Genomic DNA, 13969 nt, shown 5'->3' on the forward strand with positions numbered 1-13969 from the left:
TTCCCCTTTTTGTACATTAATACAAGACAGAATAATATGATTATCCTTTCGCCACTGCTCAGCCACACGACAAGTAGTCTCTAGCTTAATGTTATTTTGATGTGTATGTATATCACGTGTGATGACATTACCCCGTTGCTCTCGATTCTTCGCACTCAGATACAGCTACATGACTACAGGTATTTTTGTTAATCTACACGAGGCAAACCTTCATTTAAAAGCATAATTAGAATGGAAACGCCACTTTTAAGTTTGACCGTATTTTCGTTTTAGGTTAAATGCCTTGTGAATGGGAGTGAATGGGGCACTTCTATGATAGCTTCAAAAATCGCTATTTTTTAAAACACTAATGCGGCTCGACACAACATGAAACTGTGCTGGAAGTGTCACCAGGGGCTCTACACATGAACTCCAGCACTGAGAACAGTGTTTGTGTACACAGAGTTTACTAAAGAGAAAGATTTTGAACAACACACTTCCTTTTCCGGAATTTGACTTTTCCGTCACTCGTTTGTGATGCGATACCTCAAAATGTGCATAAAAACAGGGTGATGGATACATAGCTATTGACTCTACCCATGTGACTGATATAATGGCGGTATTCCCTAAGCCAAAACTCCCCAATGCTAGGAAAGATTCCCAAGCTTCTCTGCTCGACAGCAAGGGAAGTCCGGGCTGTTACACCTCTGGCCTCAGCCCTATACGGCCCCAAGAGCAGAGCTCTGAGGCGAAAACACCCAACATAGCCTCAGGTATGGCAGGCATATCGCACCAGTGTTTGAGAAGGCTCTTGGGGAGTAGCCTATCGAAGAGGAGCTTCTACTCCATGTCAATGATCCTAGATTGATTAGGGGAGAAGAGCTCATACTCTGACTTGAGTGAAGCACTTCTACAGGACTCACTATACTTTATGGCTAAACTATAGAGTGCTACAATGATATCGGCGATCCACCTATACTCATCAGTTTGTAACACTGATCTTCCCTTAAGGATCGCCCCACCAAAGGGGAGCATATATCCCTTCTTCAAGACCCAACAACTACGAAACAGAGGGACTCTTGTGAATTGCCCATCGTGGGTAAGGCCCAGAGAGAAGGAAATGAAAAGTGGATTAAAGTCGTTATTTTTATTTGTTTTTGCGCACAAAAAGTATTCTCGTCGCTTTATAAACTTAAGATTGAGCCACTGTAGTCACTTGGACTATATTAACGATGTCTTTAATACATTTTATGGTCAGGTTGTCTACTGAAAGACTTTGATAATTATTCCTGAAATGAACAGTTGTTTTCTTATCCTCAAATGTGTCCCACAGTTAGTTTCGGCTGTTGAAGAGGCCAGGCTTTGCTGTTTTGATCCCCATCATGCAGTCATAAATTCTCCAGCAGAATATCCAGGCATCTGCTGTTATCTCAAACTTGCAACAAATGGCAATAAAAGCAAAACACTGGCCCAGAATCACGACCTTACGGTCAAACACTGAAGCTTTTGAGACATCCCAAAAATACACATGAACAGAAATAGTTCAGTATAGCGAGGACTGGGCCAAACGCCTGCAGCTTCTCCACACAGTCTGATGGGCAGCTACACCAAGAGTCTGGACTGAAACGCTTAAAAACATATAATAATAATTCAAATAAAATGACAAAGCACATATCAAAGTTACTAAAAATTAAACTAAAATAATTATGATTATGCACTCAAAGATTCATAGTAACTTTTATATTCTTTTTCGTTAATATTTTTTCATCATGTGAGACTCGAAGCGATAAATTGTAAATAAACAACACCATCAATTATTAATTTAATATGATACAGTTTATTTTAAGGTGTCCTTGTTACAGTGTTAATTTAAATTTAAGTACTGAGTAATATAAATGAACAAATAGGATTAGGGTTTGGTTTAGGGTTAGTTGCATGTAATTGTGCATTATTGACTGTAATTGCTATAGTAAGTACATTTAACAAGTACTTAATCTTACTTTCATCATCACATCATGGCTTCATTTGAGAGCATAGCATTTTATCTTGTTTTTCACAGATTAAATGCTGGTGTTCATCTGGTTGTGCTTTCAGTTGTGTACTCATAATCATTTAAAATAAAACACATGTGCTTGAAAACACGCTGAATGAAGTGCATCCTTACTGTTCTACAGATCGGTGTGACGTTTGCTATAGTGTTTGGTGTGATTTTATACCGGATCTCCACCAAAGCCGCTCTGGCCATGAGCTCGAACCCCGTGACCCGCTCCAACGTCAGGCTGACGGTTAAAACCACAGCGGCCATCATCAACCTGGTGGTCATTCTCATCCTGGACGAGGTGTACGGGGCCGTGGCACGCTGGCTCACTGTCCTCGGTCAGTCGCTTCGTCTAGCACTGCTTAATGCCAACTTCTGTTGCTCATGTGTGAAACATAAAACAGAAGGGTTACTTCAATCATTTGTCTTATGTTGGTCTTCTCAGAGGTTCCTAAAACAGACAAGAGCTTTGAAGAAAGGTTGATCTTCAAAACCTTCATCCTGAAGTTTGTGAATGCGTTCACTCCCATCATATACATCGCATTTTTCAGAGGCAGGTGGGTATTCAATATCCTTCATGGACCCTTGTTTCAGGCACAAAAAAAAAAAAATGTTTAAATTTTTTATCTCACAATTCTGACTTTTCTCGTGCAATTTCAAGTTTATATCTCACCATTCTATCTAAACTTGCAATTGCGAGACCAAAGCCAGAATTGCAAGATATAAACTTGGAATTGCAAGAAGTAAAGTCAGAATTGTGAGATTTAAACTCGAAATTGCAATAAAAAGTCAGAATTGTGAGATATAAACTTGGAATTGAGAGAAAAAAAGTAAGAATTGTAAGAAATAAAGTCAGATTTGTGGGATATAGACTCGAAATCCAAGAAAAAGTAAGAATTGCGAGATATAAACTTAGAATTGCAAGAAAAAAGTAAGAATTGAAAGAAATATCGTCAGAATTGTTAGTTATAAATGCGAAATTGCAAGAAAAAGTCAGACTTGCGAGAAATAAACTCAGAATTGTGAGATTTAAACTCAAAATTGTGAGAAATAGTAAGAATTGTGAGACATGAAGTCAGAATTGTGGGATTTAAACTGGCAATGCAAGAAAAAGTTAGAATTGCGATATATAAACTTGTTTTTGCAAGAAAAAAGTCAGAATTAAAAGGAAAAAAAGTCTGAATTGTGAGAAATAATCTCGAAATTGCGAGAAAAAAAGTCTGAATTGTGAGTTATAAATGCGAAGTTACAAGAAAAAGTCAGACTTGCGAGAAATAAACTCAGAATTGTGAGATTTAAACTCAAAATTGTGAGAAATAGTAAGAATTGTGAGACATGAAGTCAGAATTGTGGGATTTAAACTGGCAATGCAAGAAAAAGTTAGAATTGCGATATATAAACTTGTTTTTGCAAGAAAAAAGTCAGAATTAAAAGAGAAAAAAAGTCTGAATTGTGAGAAATAATCTCGAAATTGCGAGAAAAAAAGTCTGAATTGTGAGTTATAAATGCGAAGTTACAAGAAAAAGTCAGACTTGCGAGAAATAAACTCAGAATCGTGAGACAAAAAGTCTGAATTGTGAGATTTAAACACGAAATTGTGAGAAATAGTAAGAATTGTGAGATATAAAGTCAGAATTGTGGGATTTAAACTGGCAATGCAAGAAAAAGTTAGAATTGCGATATATAAACTTGTTTTTGCAAGAACAAAGTCAGAATTAAAAGGAAAAAAAAGTCTGAATTGTGAGAAATAATCTCGAAATTGCGAGAAAAAAAGTCTGAATTGTGAGTTATAAATGCGAAGTTACAAGAAAAAGTCAGACTTGAGAGAAATAAACTTAGAATTGCAAGAAAAAAGTAAGAATTGAAAGAAATATCGTCAGAATTGTTAGTTATAAATGCGAAATTGCAAGAAAAAGTCAGACTTGCGAGAAATAAACTCAGAATTGTGAGATTTAAACTCAAAATTGTGAGAAATAGTAAGAATTGTGAGACATGAAGTCAGAATTGTGGGATTTAAACTGGCAATGCAAGAAAAAGTTAGAATTGCGATATATAAACTTGTTTTTGCAAGAAAAAAGTCAGAATTAAAAGGAAAAAAAAGTCTGAATTGTGAGAAATAATCTCGAAATTGCGAGAAAAAAAGTCTGAATTGTGAGTTATAAATGCGAAGTTACAAGAAAAAGTCAGACTTGCGAGAAATAAACTCAGAATTGTGAGATTTAAACTCAAAATTGTGAGAAATAGTAAGAATTGTGAGACATGAAGTCAGAATTGTGGGATTTAAACTGGCAATGCAAGAAAAAGTTAGAATTGCGATATATAAACTTGTTTTTGCAAGAAAAAAGTCAGAATTAAAAGAGAAAAAAGTCTGAATTGTGAGAAATAATCTCGAAATTGCGAGAAAAAAAGTCTGAATTGTGAGTTATAAATGCGAAGTTACAAGAAAAAGTCAGACTTGCGAGAAATAAACTCAGAATCGTGAGACAAAAAGTCTGAATTGTGAGATTTAAACACGAAATTGTGAGAAATAGTAAGAATTGTGAGATATAAAGTCAGAATTGTGGGATTTAAACTGGCAATGCAAGAAAAAGTTAGAATTGCGATATATAAACTTGTTTTTGCAAGAACAAAGTCAGAATTAAAAGGAAAAAAAAGTCTGAATTGTGAGAAATAATCTCGAAATTGCGAGAAAAAAAGTCTGAATTGTGAGTTATAAATGCGAAGTTACAAGAAAAAGTCAGACTTGAGAGAAATAAAATTAGAATTGCAAGAAAAAAGTAAGAATTGAAAGAAATATCGTCAGAATTGTTAGTTATAAATGCGAAATTGCAAGAAAAAGTCAGACTTGCGAGAAATAAACTCAGAATTGTGAGATTTAAACTCAAAATTGTGAGAAATAGTAAGAATTGTGAGACATGAAGTCAGAATTGTGGGATTTAAACTGGCAATGCAAGAAAAAGTTAGAATTGCGATATATAAACTTGTTTTTGCAAGAAAAAAGTCAGAATTAAAAGGAAAAAAAGTCTGAATTGTGAGAAATAATCTCGAAATTGCGAGAAAAAAAGTCTGAATTGTGAGTTATAAATGCGAAGTTACAAGAAAAAGTCAGACTTGCGAGAAATAAACTCAGAATCGTGAGACAAAAAGTCTGAATTGTGAGATTTAAACACGAAATTGTGAGAAATAGTAAGAATTGTGAGATATAAAGTCAGAATTGTGGGATTTAAACTGGCAATGCAAGAAAAAGTTAGAATTGCGATATATAAACTTGTTTTTGCAAGAACAAAGTCAGAATTAAAAGGAAATAAAAGTCTGAATTGTGAGAAATAATCTCGAAATTGCGAGAAAAAAAGTCTGAATTGTGAGTTATAAATGCGAAGTTACAAGAAAAAGTCAGACTTGAGAGAAATAAATTCAGAATTGTGAGATAAAAAATTCGCAATTACCTTATTTATTATTTTATTTTGTGGCGGAAACAAGCGTCCATAATCTCCAGCGCAGTTTTATCTCAGCTGTGGTTCTGAAGTGATGCAAGTGCTTATGGGTTATTAAAGCCTGACGCTGCATGTGAGTGTGTTGATGCTGAAGCCAGACTCTGACGGCCGTGTTTCCGCACAGGCTCGGTGGGCGTCCAGGCAGTTATCTCTACGTGTTCGAGTCCTACCGCATGGAGGAGGTATGAATCATGAGCGCGTGTTCTGTGAGGAGTGATTGTGGCGGGTGAATGACGGCTGTGTTGATGTGTTTGATCAGTGCGCTCACGGCGGCTGCCTCATGGAGCTCTGCATTCAGCTCAGCATCACAATGCTCGGGAAACAGCTCATCCAGAACAACCTGTTTGAGATCGGCGTCCCGTGAGTACACACACTCTTCAACACGACAGGCTTTATGGACATGCTGAACCGTTTGCATTGCTATGGTTTGGGTTGTATTTGCTTTATTGCAGTAAACTGAAGAAGCTGATCAGATACATTAAATCCAAGAGACGCTCTTTCCAGGAAGAGGAACGTGAGAAGAAGTTACAGCGTTATGAGACGGATCATTTCCTGGAGCCCTTCGCTGGCCTCACGCCCGAGTACATGGAGATGAGTGAGTGTCTGTACAGAAACCAAAGCATCCGACCAGACTAACTCTTCATCACTTCTCTTTTTCATGTGTATTTCATTGGGACAGAATGGTGCAGCTCTTTTCTCAATTCTTATTAATAACTAATCCTGGTCCAGCTACGACCAGAGACACTGGCTCATGAGCGGTGATGAGCTTGTGATGAAGCTTCAGCTGTATGCAGTGTGAAGATGGCGAGTTTCTAATATCACTGCAGTAATTATTACTGTTCATTCCTGCAGTAATCCAGTTTGGCTTTGTGACTCTGTTTGTGGCATCTTTCCCGCTGGCGCCTCTGTTTGCCCTCCTCAACAACATCATTGAAATACGTCTGGATGCCAAGAAGTTTGTGGGAGAACTCAGAAGACCAGATGCAGCCAGAGGCAAAGACATCGGTCTGTATTTACACAATCACAATCATATAATAAAGCTTATATTATCAGCTTAAGCTCTGCGATCAGCATCCATGGCATCTCTGTCCACTATCTTCACAAAACATTTGAACTTGAGAAAAATAATGGAATATTTATGGACTATTTATAGATTATATTATTGAGCTGGAATATTCCTGCACATCTTTACATAATCTCAGTAGCTGAATGTGTGTGTTATACGAGGTTCACCTCAAAGTCCTGATTCACTGATGGTGTTGTTCATGATGTCTTTACAGGAATCTGGTATAATATTCTCAGAGGAGTCGCAAAAGTGGCAGTGATTGTCAATGTAAGTCTGTGTTATTGGGTCCGTCTAATGCTAGCGGATCACATACAGCACATTATACTCTAGAACGCTGCCGTTATGAAGAAGGGTTTGAGATGACGGCTCTTGAATCACTTCTCTTGTCCTGGCACTAGTCAAATTTGCATGTCAACCCTAACTTTCTCAGTCAGTGAGACCTGTTCAGATGATAACTGCTCCTCATGGAGACGTCTGTAAAATATCAATCTGCGTGACACCTGAGTTCTGGGATCCTATGAACCCGGGAACACGCTCATCACATATACAAAAGGACTGTTATTGCTTGGAAAATTTATAAATTAATATTTATTTGAACTATAGGAAAATAATATCCTCTGTATTGTTTCTGTATAGCATTTTATCTCTCATAATGATGGATGTCATTTTAAAAATGTGGAAATGAGTAGAAATATTTTCAAAGGTTTGCGTGCTTTTGTTCTTGTTGTTCTGAACAGCTCGCGCTCACTGTAGTGGATCAGGGACATAACATTACTCTTTGAAACGGTTTCCAGCGTTTCAGTGATAAGTCTCTGTCTTTAAAGTGTGTGCACATCTCCACGAAGAGCAACAGTTATCACACGACGCTCGGCAAAATGACTTCAGGACTGATCCTCTCTTATAATCTCAGAGATGTGGATTTGGACGGCAATTAAATCTCCTGACGACCTTGGTGTTTGACTGTAATCTGACCAGGAATTTTTACTAGGATGTCTGGAGAAAAACACTAACATTCTGGTTTCGGAAAGCAATAAAGTCACTGACTAACCCCTGTAAATGTTAAAATTACCTTGTGTCCCCATGAGAAACAAGTACAATCCAAATAGGGCAATAGCATTTACAGACTAGAGAAGTCTTCACAACAGTGGCCTCAAGCTCCGCTTCTGGAGATTTCAGCTCCGACTGTCCGGAAGTTCACTGTCGAGGAGACTCACGCTGGTCATAGCAGTGTTGTTTCGTCAGGTTAGATAGGCTACTGATTATTAATCAGTCAAGTCAAGTCATCCTCATTTATATAGCGCTTTTAACAATGTAGATTGTTTCAAAGCAGCTTCACAGAGATAAACGTATAATTTAAGGTAACAGAGATTATTTTGGCTTTATAGCGGTTCTTTAATAAAGTTATTTTCCAGCTAAAGTTAGTTTTGATTGATTCGCTTCCGTCGCAACGATCATTTGTTATTAAATTAGGGGCCGCTAAGACGACACCATTCTCTCTACACAGACTTTAAACGCGAACCTGTGAGAAACGCAGATGGCGTTCACATGCACATTAAGAATTGGTTCTATAGTTTTTTTTTTTTCAATATTGATTTTTATTGGTTTTATGACAACAACAACAACATAACAACGGGAAAAAAAACCCCAAAAAAAACAAAAACAAAGACAAAAACAAAAAACAAAAAACAAAAACAAAACAAAACATATACACCCACCCACCCACACAGAAAAAGGGCCAGAGTACATTACGAATGACATAAGTGCCTAAAATAATTACAAAGGAGAAAGATCAAACACATACAAAAAGGGGATAGAATCAGCATTAAAATCACAGTATTATAAATGTGTCAAAGTCCATTACATGCTACTGTTATTAAGCTGATGGAGGAAGGGACTCCAGATCTTAGAAAACTTCTTAAGAAACTTTGCTTCATTAAACCTCATTTTCTCAAGATGAATGACAGAGGCCATTTCAGCAAGCCATCTCTGAAAACATGGGGGAACAGTGGATTTCCACTCCCTCAATATAATTCTCTTAGCCACCATCATGCCCAGCATTAATGCCAATTGCACATAATAAGGAAAAGTTGAAACTGTGCCAGAGTAGCCAAAGATGGCCAATTCTACTTCAGGCAAAATAGCCAGGTTATATGCCGCAGAATACCAAGAAAATATATCCTGCCAATACCTATGGAGTTTTGGGCAGAACCAAAAAGAATGAGATAAGGTTCCCTCTGCGCCCTGACATCGATCACAAACTGGAGACACTTCCGGGTAGATCTTGTGGAGTTTGACTTTAGAATAATGCAGTCTATGTACAATTTTGAACTGAATTAACTGAAGTCTTGCATTAATAGAACAGCTGTGTATTCTTTGTAGGATTTCAGACCAGAGGTTGTCAGATATGTTGATTCCAGCATCCTTTTCCCAAGCTACCTTAAGATAATCAGAAGAAATGTTTATTTGTGAAGAGAAGAGAGAAACAAATTGTGAAACCATATGCCTAGAATCAGGTGCTTGTCGCACTAGGTTAAAGAAGCGGTGTTCTTCCTGCTGAATCATATAATCACAAAATGTTTGCTGAGCATAATGCCGAATCTGCAAGTATCGATAGAAATGAGAGTGAGAAAGGCTATATCTACCAAGAAGGTGTTCAAAAGAGGCAAAGCGACCATCTGTGTATAGATCAATAAATGTAGAGAGACCCTTGTTATTCCACAACTGAAAGATTCTATCGCTCAGACCGGGTGTAAAATTATGATTCTTACAGATAGAAGAATGAACGGAAGGCCGTGTGATACCAAGAAATTTCTTAATTTGTTTTAATATTCTTAAAGAGCTATGTACAACAAAATTTTTAGTAATGCTCTTTAAAGGAGTATTTAAATTGGAAAGTAATAAAGCAGGAAGAGAGCTCTTGATTACAGAATGAGATTCCATATGAATCCAGGTAGGAAAATCATCAGTCTCAATATGACACTGCGAATCTTTACTCCAATACATCAAGGCTCTTACATTTGCTGCCCAATAATAATGTTGAAAGACTGGCATTGCTAGCCCCCCCATCTCAAGAATTGGTTCTATAGTTATGTGCGTTTGAATATATGTTATAAAATATTTCAAAATGTATATGATGTTTAATAGGGAGCCAGTGCAGTGTTGACAGAACTGGGCTAATATGGTCATACTTCCTGGTTCTGGTAAGAACTCGAGCTGCTGCGTTTTGAACTAGCTGTAGTTTGTTTATTAAGCGTGCAGGGCAACCACCCAGTAGAGCATTACAGTAATCTAGCCTTGAGGTCATGAACGCATGAACTAATTGTTCCGCATTTGTCAATGAGAGCATATGACGTAATTTAGATATATTTTTAAGATGGAAAAATGCGGTTTTACAGACACTAGACACGTGACTTTCAAATGAAAGATTGGTATCAAAGAGCACACCCAGGTTCCTAACCGACGACGAAGACTTAACAGAGCAGCCATCAAGTGTTAGACAGTATTCTAGATTATTTCTAGGTTACATATTTATAGTTTTTTAAACACTTTTTACTCGTGTTTGAAGTTCTAATCGAATCCTCGTCCACATCGCAGTGGGTTGTGGCCAATATTAGCCGTTAGAGTGAAACTGAAAGTGGAGGGAGACCAGTATAGACTAAAGTTACTCCACAAATACTCTAAAAGTCACATTACAACAGTTTATGTTTGCAGTGTTCCTGTCTTTGGCAAGCTTCACTTGAAAAGTTAAGGTTGTAAAACTGTTCAGAAGTAGTACAACTCAATCATGATTCATTAGTTCATACTTAGTATTTTTCTAAATTTATTATTTTCTGCTCCCATTAATACGCCACCTTTGTACAATAGCATGTTATAAACTGTCCTCTTTCCTGCAGGCGTTTGTGATCTCCTTCACGTCGGACTTCATTCCCCGGCTGGTCTATCAGTACATGTACAGTCCGGACGGCTCGATGCACGGCTTCGTCAACCACACGCTGTCTTACTTTAACGTCAGTCACTTCCAGAACGGCACCGCCCCCGTGGAGCCCTTCCACCTGGGCTTCCGTGTGGACATCTGCAGGTATGAAGTGCTCTCAGAACGGCTCCGTTACCTCTCGACACACACGCTTAATGACATCTCCTCCAGGTATAAAGACTACAGAGAGCCTCCGTGGTCTCCGACGCCGTACGAGATCTCCAAGGAGTTCTGGGCTGTGTTGGCAGCCAGACTAGCATTTGTCATTGTCTTTCAGGTGAGTGATATCTAAAGGCTCATCAGTGCGAGACTCACAGTATGAGTGCAGTGTTTACAGAACATCAGTTAAAATCAGGCTAAATTCTGGTCAACTTGTGATTTATTTGTGCAGAATGTGGTGATGTTGATGAGTGATGTTGTGGACTGGATAATCCCAGATATTCCCAAAGACATCAGCTTACAGATCCACAAGGAGAAGATCCTCATGATGGATCTGTTCATGAAAGAGGAGCAGGGAAAGACACGGAGCCAGGACAGCGTGATGAGTGAGGAGATGTGTCACGGTCCTCTAACGCGCTCGCGCTCCATATCGCACACACCCTGCAAGAACTACTGACGTTCCTGTCCTTACATTCCCCTGACGAAGACGTGCCGTTGGGTCTGAAGCCTCACTGCCTTTGCCTTCGTATTGTCCAGTTCTTCACTCTGATTTATGTGCTCAACGCTTCTTCTTATCATATTCATTTCCCTCACAGCCACCAAGAGCTTTACTAATCACAAAAACCCATTACTAAATATGTTCTAAGAACGTTTCGCTAACGTTCCCATTAGGCTATGAACACGTTATTTCGGGATGTTCTCTCAACATTCGAAACGTTTTTCTTGGTTATGTGAACGTTAAGGAAACATTCCATTGTAAACATTATGGCAATGTTACTTTTGAATGTTCTCTGAATGTTCTGAAACAAGTAATGAACTTCCGACTAAAACATTTCAGAAAGAAGTTCCATGAACGATGTATTTTGTGCAGATGTTTTAAGAACGTCATTAAAGACCAGATAACTTTGAACGGACGTTCTATTAACGTTACCGGAAGAACGTTTGTTCAGAACCTTGCCACAACATTAGACAAAGTTCTGAGAACGTTCCCTGTTGGCTAGGACAGTGCTAAGGCCTGAAACACGCTCTACGCGAGTATGTGAACACACACATTTCTGGATACGCGAGCTTGAGTTCATGTGTCACTGCGTCAGAGAGTTTTACATCAGTGTAAAGCAGTTTACCTGCCCGTAACAAACATCATAACTCCATCACCCCTTTGAGTCCTGAAGGCTTTTTATTACCATAGATTGATCAAATGTTACAGTATGTACGGTACGAAACCACACGCTTGCAATGCGTTGGCCAAGCATTCACATTTACACACCTGAGTACGTTTCTAGCCTATGAATAATCTATACAAACATCACATTAAAACAAACTGAACTGTTTTATACATTGATGAAATGATCACAGGGATTGAAAACCTCAACTGAATCAACAATTTACCGTTCTGACCATAAAGGGCTGCTGGATGTTTTTATTGAAACGTGATATTTAATATGGTTTATTTCAACCCTTAAGGTTCTGGTTGTTTTGTTTGCAGTTTCATGTGACTGAAAATATCTCCTTCATTTATAACAAAGCCTAAACATGGGAGACATCGTGAGGATCTTTAGACAAGGACCTATAGGAACTTGAGTCATTTAATGAACATTTCAATTATTAGAACTAAATGTAATCAGAGGTCACGATGCAATTAGATCCTCGTCTGATCCTTACACATTTAAATTTAAAATATTTATATTAGTTTTGGGAATTTTGAAACGTTCAAGCTTCTTTTAAGTGGACGGCCTTCAGTGATTCTCCTGTACGTGAGCCTTTTACTCTTTTACTCTAATGTAACTTGATATTTCATGTTTTCACATTCATTGTATGATGGTATTTTTCTAATGCCTTTAAGTCTTTTGTACATTTGACGCTTTCATATTTAAAGGTGCTTGATAGGATATTCAGTATCTGTGCATTGAGCAAGCATTAACTTTGTGGAACATTATTCACATTTTGTTCATAGAGTGTAACGGACTTGAAAACCACAAATTCCATGATAAGTCCAGTAATGTTTTAGCTTTTATACAGAATCATAAACACAGACACACACACACACATAGACTGTTAGATTTCCAGAGCATCTGTATACTGTCCTGAGACTTCTGGGTTTGATCGAAATGTACTTTTTGCACCAAATGGACTGTACAGTAAAAGCGAACTCAGCTCAGCCTCACGAGGAACCATGTAAAGACACAACGAACTTTCATGCTCCAAAGATAAACCATTTCTGTGCTGTTATATTTTTATGGTCTTAAATATCAAGCAGAACAATCATATTGGTTTTTTTTTAAGTATGATGTTTACTATTTACTGCCTTACATGTCTACTAAATGAACGCATATTCATGATATCTTCTGTCTTATTGCCTTAAACCAGAAACACAACGTTCTTCAGTGATTTGTGTAGCTGTGTACTGTAATGTAACACTAAAAGAAATAAAGTCTACTTCAGTTGTCAGTTTTGTATTGCTGACGTCTGCAGCGTTCAGGATAGTTTGGCTTTAGTTGTCATTATATGGTTTAAGTAATTGTGTATACTGTAGGTGGAAGTCTTTTGGGTTGTAATATCAGATTAATCCAATATTTTCTAAGACTGATCATATCATCTTTGATTCATTTAAGGATGTCTGTAATTCATTTTAAATGTCATTTATTACCAACCAAACAAAAAAAAGAGTCAGATTCAGGTGTCATATTCAGTTCTTTCAGTGAATGATTCGGACAGGTAACTCATGAGTTTGCGAGTCTTTGAATGATTAATTAAAAGAGCCATTAGAGTCAGTAGTCACACTGTATGTCTGGATGGTTGTTTTTACGTTACAAAAAAACAAAATCCCCACGGCCCCGTTTAGGGTTAGGGTAATAGCCATGTCCTGGTCCTGTTCGGGCCTGGGCCGCCGTCCCATCGGGGCTTCCGCTTGATTGGGTGCTCTGGTGTGTTTCGGCTGCCGCTCCACTCACCGTCTGTTTGTTTTAATGTTAACGCTGCTGTATTTGGTTTTAAGTTAGAAACTTCTTTTAGCATTAGGTGAGTGCCTATTACCAACATAATCCAATCTGAATTTAAACAAAACATTGTTCGACCAGACCGGGATTATTGTGGTTCACAAACTGCAGTTTAACATCAGCACTGTATGTGTACTGCAGTTTACATCACTCCAACGCCTTGTGTTGAGCATTTCTGCCTCTAAAGCCACTATCATCACTGCCGTCCACCGACCACCAGAGGCACATGAAGCATTTCTGCCTCTAAAGCCACTATCATCACTG

The 13969-nt window shown here is 38.0% G+C and overlaps 1 protein-coding gene across 2 annotated transcripts in view; it reads left to right on the forward strand.

Annotated features, from left to right (window-relative positions):
* The window catches only part of ano1b (anoctamin 1, calcium activated chloride channel b), a 37295-nt gene extending 24138 nt beyond the window's left edge, over window positions 1–13157 (forward strand). Inside the window, exons 15-24 of one of the 2 annotated variants that reach the window (XM_081356043.1) lie at window positions 2154–2355; window positions 2463–2574; window positions 5636–5693; window positions 5771–5871; window positions 5964–6106; window positions 6364–6516; window positions 6792–6844; window positions 10471–10655; window positions 10722–10827; window positions 10942–13157. In XM_081356043.1, the coding sequence (XP_081212169.1) occupies window positions 2154–2355; window positions 2463–2574; window positions 5636–5693; window positions 5771–5871; window positions 5964–6106; window positions 6364–6516; window positions 6792–6844; window positions 10471–10655; window positions 10722–10827; window positions 10942–11166 (1338 nt within the window). In that variant the 3' untranslated portion in view covers window positions 11167–13157. Of the gene's footprint in view, window positions 1–2153; window positions 2356–2462; window positions 2575–5635; window positions 5694–5770; window positions 5872–5963; window positions 6107–6363; window positions 6517–6791; window positions 6845–10470; window positions 10828–10941 lie in introns of both variants that reach the window. The other variant, XM_081356042.1, reaches the window with a different exon arrangement.
* The last annotated feature ends 812 nt before the right edge of the window (window positions 13158–13969 follow it).

This window comes from Scardinius erythrophthalmus (genome assembly GCF_964197995.2).
Source record: "Scardinius erythrophthalmus genome assembly, chromosome: 24".
Classification (NCBI taxonomy): domain Eukaryota; kingdom Metazoa; phylum Chordata; class Actinopteri; order Cypriniformes; family Leuciscidae; genus Scardinius; species Scardinius erythrophthalmus.